Source organism: Pelobates fuscus, chromosome 1, assembly GCF_036172605.1.
Source record: "Pelobates fuscus isolate aPelFus1 chromosome 1, aPelFus1.pri, whole genome shotgun sequence".
Taxonomy (NCBI): Eukaryota; Metazoa; Chordata; class Amphibia; order Anura; family Pelobatidae; genus Pelobates; species Pelobates fuscus.
Window position 1 is genome coordinate 62439982 of NC_086317.1, and position 17987 is coordinate 62457968.

At 37.5% G+C, this 17987-nt stretch overlaps 1 protein-coding gene across 2 annotated transcripts in view; it reads left to right on the forward strand.

Moving 5' to 3' along the window:
- The window catches only part of DCBLD2 (discoidin, CUB and LCCL domain containing 2), a 57203-nt gene that overhangs the window by 22988 nt on the left and 16228 nt on the right, over nucleotides 1-17987 (forward strand). The window contains exons 2-6 of one of the 2 annotated variants that reach the window (XM_063448871.1): nucleotides 3002-3229; nucleotides 4673-4807; nucleotides 10329-10380; nucleotides 11023-11095; nucleotides 17820-17953. In XM_063448871.1, coding sequence (XP_063304941.1) covers nucleotides 3002-3229; nucleotides 4673-4807; nucleotides 10329-10380; nucleotides 11023-11095; nucleotides 17820-17953 — 622 coding nt within the window. The remainder of the gene's footprint in view (nucleotides 1-3001; nucleotides 3230-4672; nucleotides 4808-10328; nucleotides 10381-11022; nucleotides 11096-17819; nucleotides 17954-17987) is intronic. The other variant, XM_063448880.1, reaches the window with a different exon arrangement.

Consider the following 17987-nt stretch of genomic DNA (forward strand, 5'->3'; position numbering starts at 1 on the left):
GGAACTAAAATAGAATTTTGGACAAGAACAATGTGTCTTTGTCACGCAGGCTGATTTCTATTCAAGTTTTTGTATGTTAAAAATACTTTATTACTGTGGACCTCTGTTATACATTCAGACACACATAACAGAAATGAAGGACAGAGTAAATTGGGCACGGAAAAAAATAGAAATATGGTCAGTGTTTACATTGCTGCCTATATACACCTTCAGTGGCAGTCACTCAGACGGCCACTAGAGGTGCTTCCTGGGTCAGTACTACACAACTTGCGGCACAGATTCTCAGCGTCTCCACGCTCTGCGTGAAGGTGCTGAACTTCCCCACAGAGATACATGGCTTTCCTATGGGGAAGTTTTGGATTGGCTGAGATCATCCGTTTTGCACAAAGCCAGGTCAAAGTGGACCCATGCGGCGCTGGAATAAAAGCATTGCTTTTAAAGGGGAATAAGGGTGATCCGGGCACTTAACGTGTGTTTTACACTATAGGGTCAGGAATACAATTTTGTATTCCTGACCCTGTAGTGTTCCTTTATTCGTTGCACACCATTTCTTCTAAAAATGTAGATTCTCAAAATTCGATTTTGTGCATGTGCTGTAGTTTGGACAATTACCGTATTTGCAGATTAAACATCTTAAAACCAACTACGCTACCTAAAATGTTGTTTTCTTCTCTATACATGAAAAGAACACCACAATTACCATAACCAGTGCAGCCCACTGCAGTTATTCTTTTGTCTATGCAGTTCAGGGCTTTAATGCCCAATGACTGTTAAATCACTGCTGGTACCAAGGATGTCCTCTTTGTCATTAGGGGCCACAATTGGTGGTCTCAGACTGACTGACAGAGCAACGTACAAAACATAGATCTTAAAATTAATTGATATAGCATGGCTGAGTGCAATCATGCTCAGCTTTGGAAATTTCAAACGTAGCAAGAAACATTGTGGGTGTCGTTGTTTTTTTTGTATTTTTACTTCTTATTTGTTTTTTATTTATTATTGCATTATGTATACATGTAGGGTATCAAAATAAAGCCATATTTCTGCTTTAAAGAAGAATATAAGTAGGGGAGCGCAGCCTGGCTGGCTTGACCAATTAACTCAATTCTTAAAAAGGTCTACATGTGGAATATTGCTGTACTTAGAGGACCACTCTGGGCCCTATAACAACTTAATGTAGTTCTTATGGTTCCTGGTGCTGGCTTACCTTTAGGGGTTAAACATTTTGTGAACAGTTTAACCGCAAAGTCTCCTTGCAAGAGCAGTTTTCTTCTGCTCCCCCTAACATTAGTTTTCTGAAAAATTTCAAAATGGAAGTCTCAGACTGCCGTTATCAGGGGCAACACTGATTGGCTAAGAGTGGTCAGCTTATGCTGTAATCCAATCGGCAGCTCCCTATTCACAAATTGGCTTTAAAAACACACGTACCTTTATCATGGTGCACAGCGTGTTTCTCAATTTTTATTTATTTATTTATTTTTATTTTTATTTGTGTAGAAGTTGTGTAGAAATTACAAGCAAGACAAGACTATGACATTTTTTTTTTTTATTTATTTATTCAAATGTGATGTTCTGTCATATGTACATGTATGCAAGGTATCAGAAGAAAGCCTTGTTTCTCTCTATCTAGCTATCTGTACTCCGTTTTATATTATGGTGGAACACACATGGCAAATGTGCCCCAGTCACTAATGCATGGCATTTCAGGAAAGGGTTAATCACAAGGCCTGCTTGCAGACTCACACTCAGGGCAGCAGTACACAATAGTGCCATAAATTGTAAACCTGTCTGCTCAGGAGTATTTATTTATTTTTCATCTAGTTATTTTTTCAATATGGTAACATTAAACAATGGCCCTTTTGTTTCTGTATTGTTTGGAGAAGAATATTACAGAGATGAGGGGCTGTAGGTCAGTAATTGCTAACACTTGGCCAACCACCCATTTGGTTAGTTATGGCTGCTAAGGGAAGGGGGGCATTCATTTCTAAATCTGAGATCACGTTTTACTTTACTTGCAAAAAATATCAAATATTTCTTGATTATAATAAATCTGTGACACCAGTACAGCCAAGAACTAATGACTTTTATTACAAACTCCATTAACTGTTCCTTAACCAAGTAGGAACACATAAGGCAGGAAGTTACAGGCTGACGTTTTGTGCTGGTTGCTAACATTTTGAGGTATTTAATGTGGATTTTCCAATTCAGTAGAATCCTCCTGGCTGTGTTTTGATACTTGCTATTGGATAAGAAAACCATGAGATCATGCATATAGTCCCTGGTTTTCTGAACATTTAATTTCTTTCCTATTCTCTTTAATATGGTCTGTAGCCAAATAAAATCTAAAGGTAACCATACTTTCTTCATTTCAAGGAAGGAATAAAATGAAACCGATAACAAATAGATGACTCATTTAACCTGAATTAGCCCTGTCCCTATTTTTACCTGCTTTATCAGTCGTGGAGTGCATAGTGATTGCTGAGGGTTGTTTTGGTTCTGATCCACATTCATTTATAAACCCTGAGAGAGCTTTTGGCTTCCTGTAAAATCACTTTATGACATATGTAATGGGGGCACATGTGAACAAGAAAGTGTTCGTTCTTGCCTGGGATCCTTGTTACTGTGTTATTTTAATTGTTTGCTTTATGTACGCTTGATATATGTGTACTGTATATGTATATAGTGTTGTGTGTTGGGGTTTTTGTTTTGTTTTTTGGAGGGGGGGGGGAGATGGGTTTGGTCTTACCTGCAATGCTGTGATTTCGGGAACGGGAAAACATTGCAAGAAAGTTGGTGTAAAACCTGGAATAAGTCTTTGTGTGATTATCTTGGATGGATTTGGGCAGAAACCTTTTAATTTTTAATTGTTTGCTGCGGTGGTATGATTTGTGTGTTGGGGGGGGGGGGGGCACATTCTCTTTCTAGGTTAGTTCTTTAGTTTTTTAGTTTTTAATTTTGTTTTACTTAATTTAACTTTCTTTTCTTTCTTTACAAATTACAGGTGATGGTTGTGGTTACACTGTATTTGGGCCAGAAAGTGGTACTTTTACATCCAAGAACTACCCCCAGACCTACCCAAATAACACCGTGTGTGAATGGAAGATCCAGGTGAAACAAGGAGAACGAATTCAGCTGAAGTTTGGAGACTTTAATGTGGAGGACTCTGATAACTGTCATTCTAGCTATCTGCGGATATACGATGGCTTTGGTGCTACAAGAAGCGAGATTGGTAAATCTAAATCTAACCCCCAAACTAAACTAGAAGGACTGTATTGCTAAACTCCTATACTGTTGCCAAAATCTCACAAAATCGAAATGGTGATTTGTTATAGCATGCTGCATGAATAACTGAAAATGGCGACCTGTTAATGGAGTTATTCATTAAAGCGTGAATTGTTAGGGAATTTAAACTTTTTAGCCAATACCCACAATTTTTTTTTGTGTTTTTTTTTTACAGAGGTTCCAGTTTGGCTAGTTTGTGGTAAAATTTGAAATTCAATTTAAATTTACTTTGCATTCCCAACATTTCATACTTTAGTGAATAATCCTCTATGTAGTCCATGAAGATGGGATACACTGGGTAAAGTGGAAGATTTCAATAAGGGGTTACCAGTACCCGGATTTAGGGTGCAGGCTCCACTAGGTAAATACGGTTTTTCCTACACCTGTACTCATCATATATTGATGGAACACTGTGTCTACAACGAGAACATTTACAGTAAAGGAATGTTTATGGTTTGACACATCCTCTTCAGAACTGTGCACACGTTTCCCTGGCATTGTGTGCCTAATGCTACTGGCACGGGATAACTGGGGCACACCACCAGAGACGTTGCCTGCTCCCTGGCATTTCTAAGTGCGTTTCCTTGCATTCAAATTATAAATAGTCTGTTTATATGAGAGCATGTGCTGATAAATCCCTTGCCTCTGTAGTGCCATTGTTATGTTTCTAGTCCTTTCATCCCACGTCTTCAAACCCCCACCCCTTCTCGTGTCACTGTTAACATTCCCTCTCTAACTAGAAGATCTGCTTTTTGTTTTCCCTTACCAGTTTAACCCCTGGCCAAAATATCATCTTCCCTGCTATTTCATACTACTACTATTCACATGATCCTTTACCGTCCTTTAGTAGTGATGTTGTTGCACAGAACCCTGAATACTGTTAGACACGCAGGTCCGTAAATGGCAAGAAATTCTGGCCTGATCTGCATAAGCTAATCGTTCTGTGACACTCTCCAGCTCAGGATGGTTCTCATGGGAGATTAATTAAAGTGAGCAGCCACTGACATTGTACATAAAACTCACTTATTCCGGGATATCGGCTTTGAGTCCATTACAGCACATCAGTGAATTCAAGGAAATGCAAGAGGTGAAAAGTTATGGTTTCTTGTAACAGATCATGGTGGCTTTTTTTGTCTTACAGGCAACATTTTTTTTTTTAAACAAATGTCAGCATGTTATCCATGTGCTGTTACACAAACATTTTGCAAATCTAATGAGAATTCAATATAAGTCACTGTTTAGTAAAAATGCACTTCAGTGTCTGGCCTAAGGGGATAGCGATAGTAATATGGTTTGAATCTTCCTCTACTTAACTTATAGACTTGCTACTTTTTTCTTATCGTCATAATAAAGATTGTTTACCGTTCTTTTCATCTTTCTTGTCCAAAAGCTAAATACTGTGGCTTGGAGCCGCAACTAAGAGACCTAGAGTCCAAAAGCCATGAGGTCACCGTAACGTTTATGAGTGGAACACACATTTCTGGGCGTGGATTCCTTGCTTCATATGCGACCAAAAATAAAACAGGTATTTGGCTTACAAGGCCTTCCGCTGATTTTATTTTCCTAATAATACTTTTAATGGATTAAAGGGGCATTCTTAGCACCATAACCACTACAGCTCTTTGAGACTTTTCCCTTGGTTTATGCACACCATTGTAAATAGGATTGACAAAAATAAAGTGTTTGTTCTACCAAAAACTTAAGCCTGGTCCCTCTGCTATGGCTGACTTCTACATTCGTTCAGGCAACCTTGCGCAATACTCTCAGCCTATTTTTGTCTCTCAAAGTGAGTTGTAGGGTTTATAGTACTTACAGGACTCAGTTAATGTGTGTGTGTGTGTGTGTAAGTAGCTATGTGTATTTGTTCAATATAATATGTAGAAATCAGACTGACCAATAGGATCTTCCCGTTCAGTAATTTACACTGTACCAAGCGGAGAGGCTGCATTCTAAGCAGCAAAGGAGATCTAACATATAAAGTGCAGCATGGAATTTATAGTAACTAGCCCCCACTGGAGGTGTGGCTAAGGCAGAGATTATAAACTTCCTTGTAGTTATACCGTGATAGGCTGAATGAGAATTACACCATGATAGCATACCATTTGCAAAAGACAACCCAAGGTATTGCAAATGGGGTATGTTCAATCTTTTTTAGTAGCCACTTGGTCACAAACACTGACCAAAGTTAGCGTTCATAATTGTTCTTTGCATTTTTAACACAAAGAAATATAAATGCTAACTTTGGCCAGTGTTTGTGACTAAGTGACTACTGCAAAAGACTGGACATACCCTGGGTTGTCTACATGTGAGGTGTGAGTCAGAGATTTATGACAGATAAGTGTTACAATGTCACTATTGACTATCACTATTGATACATTTTAAAAATATATATATTTTGAAACTGCAAAGTTAGAAAAAGTGTTTTTAACATATATTTTTTTCAATAGTAAATTATATGATGAAAATAATGGTATCTTTAGAAAGACCATTTAATGGCGGGAAAAACGGTATGTAATACGTGTGGGTACAGTAAATAAGTAAGAGGAAAATTACAACTAAACACAAACACCGCAGAAATCTAAAAACAGCCCTGGCCCTTAACAGTAAGAAAATTGAAAAACGGTCTGGTCACTAAGGGGTTAATCTAGGCCTTTTAAAGCTGCTGGGGTGCAATGAAAACTTTTGGGAGCTGGGAGGTGTACGTCAAAACTTACTTTCCTTGCACTCAGAGGATTGATTTCCAAAATACAGTGGAGGATCTACAAAATAGTGTGGTGTAGGCCAGGTTGTGGCAAGAGTAACATCTTTAATTAAGGACACATGACGTGTGACATGTCATGATTCCCTTTTATTCCAGAAGTTTGGTCCTTAAGGGGTTAAATCTGGCAAAGCATCATGGGCATTGAAGGTCTGCAACAGGTAGACGTTGATCCTTTTTGCAGACACCGGACCTAACTTGTATGTCCCAAGTGTGGCTGCTGTTGGATTAAACCTCCCATCATCTCCTGCCATCTGGGAGGTTTTATTGCAGCTGCAAGGCACACAGTTTAACAAAGTGTTTCTAACCGCTATTCTTACCAGCAGTGAATAACTGTGCCGGGAAATATACAGGAGGGTCACATGCCACAGAAAGCCATCTAAGTCTTCATGAAAAGGTTAAAGGGGTAAAATTTTATGATGAGTTGATGTTTATCTGTTTCCAGTGTTCTCTTCCTTTATATCAGTAGTTTCCTTTGTAATCGCACAATTTGTGTTGCTCTCCCAGCAGACTTAGACTGAGATCTTTGTTGTACGGGGCAAACAAGGACGGTTTATTTCCTCTCATTAGATGAGCTTGTATAGGTCTCCTGGGATTCTACGGTATTAAAAGAGGAACTGTCACATTCCGAGAAATGACAGTTGCTTGATCCTCCAACCCACTAAATGCTATTCCAGTGTTTACTGAGGGTGAATAATGCAACAGAGGTTGATAGCTTACTGCAGCTGTACTCCATTGCAATGACTTTGTGGCCCTGTGTTGTGTAGGGAGAAGGCAATAAAGAAACTGTAAGGACTTTAAAAAACAAACAAACAAAAAAAAAGTTGTGTGTGTGTGCGCAATTGTTGGGAGTGTTGATTGTGCACATTATTTACTTTTAGGCATTTTTATGGTGCACAGCACACCCAGTGTAGCATACATTTTTTTGCATATTTATTTATTTTTTTAATTCTTTATTTTCATTGTGCATTAAGTAACAATTGGCATGCAGGGCCACAACAGCAGCTGCATGCTTTTTCATAACATTTTAGCATTGTAAGTTTTTTTTATTTTATTTTTTAAAGAAGAACGCATAAAAATATCTTGCTTGAGAACATTGGTAAATTAGTTTGGACATGCTAAGCTTGTCAAGTTTATAGTTAGTTTGGTCGCGTTTGAGGTTCAGTTTAAATACATCGCATAGCTGTACTGTGAGGGTCCAACGTGTATGCTTATGCCTTTCTCTTGTCCCCCTCTTTATTTTTCCTGTTTTGCTTTCTTATATGCATATATATCTGCTTAGATTCTCACTATGATAAAAAGTTATGGACAAGCTACGCGTAGTACAAGAGTCTTACACGTTATACATTAGCATAGTTATTCGTTTGTTACAAGATTATTAACCAGCATATTCAACCGTTGACACCGCCAGAGTTGGCATATTTAAAAACCAAGGAGAACAATAAATGTTTAACTGATGTAGATTCACTATTTTAGTATCGAGAGCAAGTGGTGGCTTTTGTTATGAGTGGCTAGGTCTACAACCTTATCAGTGTCGCTCTGTGATAACAATAATTAACAATAAACAATAAAAACAAAACCATTAAGAGCGTTGTCCCACGTGCTGTAGCAATTAGCCTAGTGTGTTCGAAGTGTGTGGGCCTTTGGTGCTAAGTAATACCTGGAGGCTTCTGTGTGCATCTGCGCTCCAGTTGCCGTACGGGGGTAGGAGTATTATGTCTGTGTCCCCTTATTACAATACGTGTTGAGCGTGGTAGTAAGCATTTATGTAGCTATAGTTTTAGTGTCAATTAAACAGTGCATATTGCCGCAGTATGGTCTGGTGCGGTCTTAGTCGAGTTTGCATGGGTTGGAGTCCGACTTCAAGTGGTGGCCTTGGTGTAAGGGTCTGAGGGCCGCCCCTGGGGGATATACATTTATTTTTTTTAGCACCTATATTACTTTTATGTATTTTGTGTGTTTGTGCTTGTTAATATAAAATGCACGATGATTTCCCAACTATCCTCACTTTAGAGGATAACCCTGTGAGAGAATGAAAATAAATTCTGATTGGATTTGGGGAAGGAGTTTTGTTCCATGATAAACACAGGGAATTCAAAATGGATTTCAAATTGTAAGCCAGAATAGTTCAACTGAAAGCATAGCTGGCTGGGTTTACAGTTTACGATTCAACTATTGTGGCCTTAAATTAGAAATGTACTTTAAATCTTGGAATTGTCGATTCTAAGTAAATTTCAAATTTAAGGCCACAATAGTCACCCCCTCTTCCCTAAAAAGAATGTTGACCTTTTCCTTTAAGAATGTCCTTTTGTCCATTAATCTTTGCTAGTTTCATTGAGATTATTCAATGGAAATACTCTGGGTTTGGAAGTAGTGTCATTTTTGTTGTTTGAATGTAATGTCTTGCAAGAAAGCCCTGTTAGCCATTATTTTGTGAGGAATGTAGACTAATCAGCTGAAGTTGTAAAACGACAAAGAATTCCGCACATACTTAAAGAGCAACATGAGTTGCGATTAACCCAGTTTCCAACTGCTACAGTCAGAATGTCAGACTCCCAATCCAGCAGGAGGTTACTAGTTAACATGCAGTAAAACATTAAATCCTGTCACTACAGTATTTTAGTCCATTATTTAATATTGTTTAGCACAGGAGAATTTTACAAAATGTGTTAAATAAATAAATATATATATATATATATATATATATATATATATATATATATATATATAGAGTAAATGGAATTACAGTATAAAATCTGACATACCAGTCCAAAAAGAAGATATTAATCATAAGGAAACACTCCCCTGCTTTCCTACTCCATGAACCACAAATGCCCTACTGTGTTTTATAAATAAAATAGAATATTCATGTACTTTTTACCATTACAGGCCGAAGTCCTCAATATTTCTAAATGATGATCCATAACTTTCTTTTCAATAATATCACCATTCATAAGGCTTAAAACACTATAGTAACCAAAACAATGTTGGCTTAATGTAGCCGTTTTGGTGTATGGATCATGCCCCTGCAGTCTAACTGGTCAACTATCTGCCATTTAGGAGTTAAATGACTTTGTTTATGCAGCCCTAGCCACACCTGCCTGTATGTGACTTACACATCCTTCCTAAACACTTCCAGTAAAGAGTCATCTAATGTTTGCACTTCCTTTATTGCAAATTGTGTTTACTTTAGAATCCCTTATCTCCTGCTCTATGAATAGCTTGCTAGATCTAGCAGGGGCCTCTTGTATGTAATTAAAGTTCAATTTACAGAGCAGGAAATAAAAAATAAAAAAAATGATGATAATAATAAGTTTTAAAGCAAGTAACATCTGATTAAAAATGAAACCATTTTGTTTTCATGCATAAGCAAACAAAAGTGATTTAACTCTAAAATTGCAGCAAATTAAAAAGTGAAACTTCAGGGGCATGATCTATACACAAACTGCTTCATTAAGCTAAAGTTCGTTTGGTGACTTTAGTGGTGCTTTAATGATAATCCACAAAACAAAGATTTGCTTTATAAACTTACAGTATACTGAGCGACTTATAGCTTCACCAAATACATTGTTTTTGGTATCGATATTACTCGTACTCCTTTACTTTGTTGCTACGACGTCCATTGTCCTAATGAGAATGGATGTCTAACTCTTTCCTGAAGGGTTCTTTACCTTTCCAGAATATTTTTTTTTTAACCCCTTAAGGACCAAACTTCTGGAATAAAAGGGAATCATACCATGTCATGTGTCCTTAAGGGGGTTAATGGCCTATCTACATTTTATAGTGAGGTAGCAAAAGAAGAAATGTCTGTCTTCCTTGTATATTCCACACTAACAGTCTTCTAGTTCATGCTGGCTATATCTGCAAGTACTATGTAAAAATGTTACCATAGTTTCTGTTGCTTTAAAATTAAAGTGGGTTACTTGGCCTCCTGTTTCTGTGGGGGGGAGGGGGAGGAATTATGAAAAATAGGAATAGCATTAAAGTGTCAAAAGCTGCCAAGGAGACCACAATCCCCTGTGTAATCTAAGTCTGTGACTTGACTTTTGTGTCTGCGAATGCATGTTGTAAACACAAATGCATATATGTAATATTTGGTGTGTGTGTGTGTGTGTGTGTGTGTGTGTGTTTTTCAAGGAAGCAAGACTTTCCCTCTGGCAAAATCTCAACACGTGCTTTGACCTTGAAAATGTAATTTGGAATTCTCTGGATTTTCACATGTCCTAAAAGAATATAATATACTACACTTCATTTTCCTTAATTTTTTAAATATTTTTTCCATCCTCAGATTTCATTACATGTTTAGAGAAACCAAGCCCGCTTTCTAAACCCGAATACAGGTAAGATGTCCAGCTGAAATATGGAGCATTGTTCCTGTATAAACTGAAATCTGCTTATGTAAGGGTCCTAAAAACTGTTGGAAGGGAAAGATTAAAGGAGAATGTGTATTTAAACCGGGGACTTGCGTAAGCACCTGTCTGTCACAAGCAGGCCCTGTTGATGGGAATGTGTTAACACGGAGCATTCAAACATGTAACTTCTTACCCACGCTTGCTCAGTAATCCAGGTATTTGCTTAGTGGCAAACTTTACGAATTGGTGTACATTCTTGAAAAGGCTTTTATGTCTAAATTGGTTTTGTGATTTTGTGGCATAATTTATAAATTCTCACAAGCACAGCTTATTTTATGAACGTTTTTGCCATTTTTCCCGACCGTAAAGAGGGAGAATATTTTCTCCGGTATAAATCTGGTGGTCTTTTGAACTGGAAATTTCAGTGAAAACTGGTGGATTTTACTGTGAAGAAAACCATTACTTTTTAGTTCACTTTAATACTTTCAATAAATTGAATGCCATTTTTTGGAACACTTTAAAAAAAGCATGCAACACTAGTTTATAGAGTATGATATGAATATTTGTGACCCAAACTCCAGAGGTATTTATCGGTTTGGTTTGATTTCCTTTTTGTCTGTTTTATTGCAGCAGCTATTGTCCAGCCGGCTGTCTTACACCGTTTCAGGAGATCTCTGGGACCATCCCTCTGGGCTATAGAGATGTATGTATCCGTGAGATGTACTAGGTTAACACTGAAACTGTTATGTATAATGAATGACCTTTTTATTTTTGCTTTAGAGAGATTTAAACTTAAAGAACTGTCACCTCAGTCTTTTAATTATTTGATCCTTTCATCAAGTTTTGAAAATAAATTATTTGTTAAATTGAATGTATGTAAAAATTAAGATAAATTCACTCCTTCCTTTAATATGGTAAAAGGATACTGTCCTATACCAAAGATAGGGATGTGATATATATATTTTTTTAATATATATTAAAATAACACAGAACCGGTTTCCTTTGAAAACTTGATGAAAACATCATTATATTAGTTAATAGTGTTGAGGTGACCGCTATCCTTTTATGGATGTTGACCTGAATCTTTATAGATGCTTGTGGTTTTCTCTGTGCAATTGCTGGAGTACCAAATGTATTTATTTATAAAATATTTTACCAGGAGGGATACATTGAGATTTCTCTTGTTTTCAAGTATGTCCTGGGTCCACAAAACAGTGCATTCATACAATAGCATTCAATAAAATACTAAAACCATATTAATACACAATATATACAAAATTTAACATGGAACAGGTAGGAAATACATAATCAAACATGACACTTGCATTCTGTTTTGAGATATGTAGAGATGGATCTCTTAAATTACTTTAAGCTTTGGAAAGGTTTGAAGGTGAGCGGGAGGTCGTTAAATGCCATAAATGCGGTGTTCTGTAGGAAAAGGAGAATCGGGCTGCTTTCTTTTTGTATTGAGGTAGACTAAATGAAGTGCTGGTACTGGATTGGAGCTTGTAGGAGGTGGGAACAGCCAGGGAGAGCATTCTGCTCAGGTAGGGAGGGAGCTTCATCATCCTATACAATGTGCGATTGGCAGACTGGACAGTAGGTGGAGCTGTAGCAAATCGTGAAATAGTTTTTCTCTGCTTCCTTTGTCTGAATCTGATTTGTTTTATTTCAAAGCCTGCCTTTGCCAATAAAGTTGAATGCACTGCATTTGGGTCCCTCTAAAGTTTATTTTTTTTTTTTTTTTTTTTTAAGTGTTTTTTCAGCAAGCATAACTAAGAGCAGTAAGCTCAAATATATTTTAGAGCAAACACAGAACACGTTTGATTCGATCACCATTTATTGACAAAACCCATGTGGAATCCCAATTTGATTTGCTTGACATTTTAAGCTCTGTTGGTGTTTGATTTGAAGCCATATATTAAGCAGTCTGGGGGTTTGAATTTTCACAGGGTGGGATGAGTAAGTCCACCCTCCCACCTCCCCACAAAGAGAATTTGTTATTTATGTAAAGATTGGAGCCGATTTTTTTTTTTTTTTTTTAAATCTGTTGTTAAATATTTCTTTACTTTGAGGCAGTGCATGTTTTACCTCTTTTTAAAGGACTATAGTTTCATTTACTGTGCCCCAGGTGTTATTTAGCAGAATAAGCAGCCTTCACGTAGCATTCCGTGAGTTACAGCTGTTTTTCAGTAGAAAGAATTCCAAGTATTTCATATGTAAGAATCCGATAACTGCTAAGAGGTCGGAGCAGCTGATCTGCTGACCTTACATTTCCACCTGCTCTGTAATAACATGGCATTGTATTACAAATTATTACTAGGCTGCAGACCTTTTGATAAATTTCCATATGTTTCCCTGAAATAAAGATTTCCATTAATGAGCCTGGTCTGTAAGCATAACTCCCAACAGTCCTGGATTCGGTAACACAATGCTGATCTGGGTTTCTGTCCTGCCCTCCTAGATTTGATCGCAAATATCCTACTACTAGGAAAAACAAAGACAAGTCCTCAGTAAGTTCAGCGTGAGTACATTGTTAGACCTGCTCTGATATACTAAACTCAGAGCTTCAAAATCACCCTGCTCACAGTCTGTCCCTCTTAACATTATCGTGTTGCTCGCTCACACACCTCACCACCACCATTTAGCGTTAGGAGGTATGCACAAAAGATCTTTGTTTTGGTTTTTTTCTTTATTTAAAAAGAAAATAAGTAAGTGTGTGTGTGTGTGTGTGTGTGTGTGTGTGTGTGTGTATATAATTTAATTTTTTTTTTTTTTTTTTTACAGTAAAGAGTGCAAAAATTACTGAATATTGGGTTGAAACTAGTAGAAAATGTATATACTTATATGGCAGCTAAAACATTTAAAACCCATCCCAAATGGATTTCAACATTACACACACAGTGTGTACTACACAGTGTGTACTAAGGGTACAGAATCAATACACTTGGTACATCATTCTTTACTATATAGCAGAGCAGCCAATAAGATATATTTATGTATAGGCCAATGATGGCTGACCGTGGCAACCTAAATGTTTATATACACTTCCCATGATGCTTAGACCGCCTCTGTCCATGACAGTGGAGTTCAGTGAAATTGGGGGAGCTACAGTGACCCTCCCCAGCCTATCCCATACATTGCTTTATATATATTGATCTATTGAGTAAGTTATGTGCTCCTGTTAGGAGTTCAGATGCTGTCATTGCTGATTTTAAGGAAAATATCTGATTGGAGTCATTGAAGAGGCAGAAGCCAATAGTTTACTAAAATTTCAAGAAATACATTAAATAAAATATTATAAAAGTACCAGTGCTTTATACAAAAACCTCCTTGGATTCATTCACCCACTGCTCATTTAGGTAAAATGAACTTTCAGTGACTTAGAAATAATGAGTACCATTCGCAATGTTGTATAACTCTGTGATCTCGAAGTTTTAAGTAACATAACTTAACATGCCTTGCTAATTTGTTTCTGTCTTCAAAGCTGTCAGTGTAAGCTTTTTAAGATTTTTGGATGGTCAAACCACGTGAACCCTGTGTCCACGGATTATCCTGCAAGGTCTCCATTTCCTCTCATGTGATTTATCTTTGCCACGTTCAGTCATTTGCTGCTTTACTTTTAGACTTTCCCTGTACACACCCGAAAGAGGAACCGGTCATGCTGATCTAAATCCACTCTGTTGAATGTAATGCAAATCTGAAAGGAACAGTGGTTCAAAAAAACGAACCTGTATTCCTGTCCTACTACAAAAGGTTTTCCTACCAATGTTCCTAAGTTTACAGCTCCGATCAGCCTCAACCAAACCCATAGGTTTATAAACTCTGGATACAGAATTACTTATTAAAGTGATGTTATAGAGAATTCAACTGAACTGAAATTTTTAGGCCAGAATTGTCTGTCTGCTGTGCTTCCAGATTAACTATTTGACCTTAAATGTAAAATTCACTTTGAATTGCAGACAGCTGTCACTTTAATGAATAACTCTGTAAATGTGACCGTGTATTTCTAAATTGTACTGAGCTCCTCACTCTCATGTTCTTCCATGATGATTTTTAGTTTACAACGTAAAGTAACTTTACAGAGCTTAAAATAACAGAAATATAACAAACGTGCAGCAATGCAGTGTACGTTTGACACGCCTTGGTTTGAAATGTAAAACCATGCAGTATAGTTAAAGGATGTTTAAAAAGGCAGTAAAACAAAATCTATGCCAACTCCGCACAAAGATGGCCAACGAGCTGCAGCTCTCCATGTCCCCTGCGAGCCTGGACACTCAGTCCTGGGTTAAAAGCTTTGAAGCTAGGTTTGACAAGCCCTGTCAGAGATTCTGGCTCAGATTGAAGGGTAACCCAGCCGAGCACATCCTGCAGACACCTTTTCCAGCTAATAGTCCCTCCTCTGGGCCAAAGACCTTTTGTGGAGCAGGCTTCACCACGTCGCCCACATGCATGGGGAGTGCATTCTCTCAAGTCTTCCCAGGGCTGTGACCCTTCTGTCAGGAGAGACTGGATCGATGGATACAACGCATTTGCTCCACTACTGGCATGGGCGGACGGCGGTCCAGGCACTCCCCCCTGCAACAGCCCAGAACACCAAATACTCCAAACCATCAGATGCTTTGCTGAGGCCCATATGTGGCATAGGGTGAAGGCACCGGGCGGATTTTTTTACCAAACCTAACAGAATTCTATTTTTATTCTTTTGTATGATTTCACTCTGTGGTACTGAATTTTTTTTTTTTTTTTTTTTTACTCTCCTGTAAGCTTTTGCATGATACTACTCGTGGGCATAGTGCCCTTAAACTAATTCAGCCTATGCGACCACTGCTTTTTCCTCACGTTTTACCCTGTTAACCTTCTAAAATCCAGCACTAGCGCTGTGGCTTTCTAGCTTGAATAAGTAATACAAAATGTGCAGACTAAGCTCTACTGTTTTGTTTTCTTACATAGTTACATAGTTACATAGTTAGCTGAAAAGAGACTTGCGTCCATCAAGTTCAGCCTTCCTCACACCTGTTTTTTGCTGTTGATCCAAAAGAGAAGAAAAAGAGAAGAAAAAAAAAAAACCCAGTTTGAAGCACAATTTTGCAACAAGCTAGGACAAAAAATTCCTTATTGACCCCAGAATGGCAGTCAGATTTATCCTTGAATCAAGCAGTTATTACCCTACATTGAAAGATTATATCCTTGAATATTCTGTCTTTGCAAGTATGCATCTAGTAGCTGTTTGAACATCTGTATGGACTCTTACAGTAAAAAAACCTTTCCTTTGCCTTAGACGAAATCTTCTTTCTTCCAGTCTAAACGCATGGCCTCGTGTCCTATGTAAAGTCCGGTTTGTGAATAGATTTCCACACAATGGTTTGTATTGGCCCCGAATATATTTGTATAATGTTATCATATCCCCTCTCAGGCGACGTTTTTCTAAACTAAATAGGTTTAAATTTGTTAACCTTTCTTCATAGCTGATATGTTCCATTCCTTTTATTAATTTTGTAGCCCGCCTCTGCACTTTTTCTAGTGCCATGATATCCTTCTTTAGAACAGGTGCCCAAAATTGCACAGCATATTCAATATGTGGTCTTACCAGTGATTTATAGAGAGGCAAAATGATATTCTCATCCCGAGAATGAATGCCCTTTTTCATGCATGACAATACCTTACTGGCCTTGGCCACTGCTGATTGACATTGCACATTGTTGCATAGTTTGTTGTCTATAACAATTCCCAAGTCCTTTTCGTGTGTTGTTATCCCTAATTCGCTTCCATTAAGGGTATACGTTGCTTGTGTATTCTTTACGCCGAAGTGCATAACTTTGCATTTTTCAACATTAAATTTCATCTGCCATTTGAGTGCCCAGTCCTCCAGTCTATCTAAATCCTTCTGCAGCAAAGTAATATCTTGCTCACATTGTATTATTTTACAAAGTTTTGTGTCATCTGCAAACACTGAAACATGACTTTCAATGCTGTCTTCAAGATCATTTATAAAAATGTTAAATAGAAGGGGTCCCAGAACAGACCCCTGAGGGACACCACTTGCCACCTCTGTCCAGCTTGAAAATTTACCATTAACGACAACTCTTTGTATTCTGTTTTTAAGCCAATGTTCTACCCAAGAACAAGCCTTTTCATCGAGACCGATTTCCTTGAGTTTGAACACTAATCTTTTGTGTGGAACTGTATCAAATGCCTTGGCAAAATCCAAATAGATCACATCCACTGCAACACCCTGATCTATACTTCTACTTACTTCTTCGTAGAACGCAATCAAGTTAGTTTGACATGACCTGTGCTTCATAAAACCGTGCTGATTTTTGCTGATAACCATATTCTTCTCAAGGAATTCTTGAATATTATGCCTTAATAACCTTTCAAATATTTTACCAGCCACAGAAGTTAAGCTCACAGGTCTATAATTTCCAGGCAAGGATTTTGAACCCTTTTTGAATATAGGAACCACATCTGCCTTCCTCCAATCCTCCGGAACACTTCCTGAAAGAAAAGAATCTTGAAAGATTAAAAACAGAGGTTCACTTATTTCTACACTTAGTTCCTTAAGTACACGTGGATGGATACCGTCAGGCCCTGGAGCTTTGTTTATATTAACTTTCTTTAGTTGCTGCAGCACATTGTCTTGAGTTAACCAATTACAATTATTCTGCAAGTTTTTAGTAGCAATCATTTGCACATCTATTGCCATGGGTTCTTCTTTAATATATACGGAGGAGAAATAGTTATTTAGAATTCCTGCCTTTTCTTGGTCTTCATTAACTAACACCCCCGTTTCAGTTTTAAGTGTACCTATACTTTCATTTTTGGGTTTTTTGGAATTTATGTACTTAAAAAATGCTTTGGGGTTGGTTTTGCTCTCTTTAGCTATCATTTTTTCATTTTGAAGTTTAGCAAGTTTAATTGCCTTTTTGCACGCATTATTTGCTTTCTTATATCTTTTATAAGATGCATCTGATTTGTCTGATTTAAATGCTTTAAATGCCCTTTTCTTATTTTTAATCTCTTGTTTTACTTCTCTACTAAGCCACATTGGTTTTAATTTGTTTCTTTTATACTTATTTCCCAATGGTACATACTGAGAAATGTACCTTTCTAATATTTGTTGGAAGATGATCCATTACAACATGTTGATAACTATTTCTGTTGCTTAACAGTATGAAATGCTGTCATGTACCGTCCATGCACAACAAAAATAAAGAATAAAAAAAGGCAGTAAAACCAATCGTTCTGTTTTGGGGGAATTTCTTTTTTTCAATATATAATGTACCCGTTACTTTTTAGTTGCTCGCACAGATATTGTTTTTCTTTACGTTGCTGTCTAAAACCCTGTCCGTTGTGTTTGCGGATGGCTCAGATTTTTAAGAGTTGTCCGAATCCAGCTTTGTGACCTGTGTTTCATCTTTTTACAGTCTTCATCGTTGTGTATGGCTGGTGTTCATGCTGGAGTGGTCTCCAACGCACTCGGTGGACAAATTAACGTGGTGATCAGCAAAGGCATAGCATACTATGAAAGCTCTCTGGCAAACAATGTTACATCCAAAGTGTAAGTATCGCAGTTTGTATAAGCTTGTTACAGC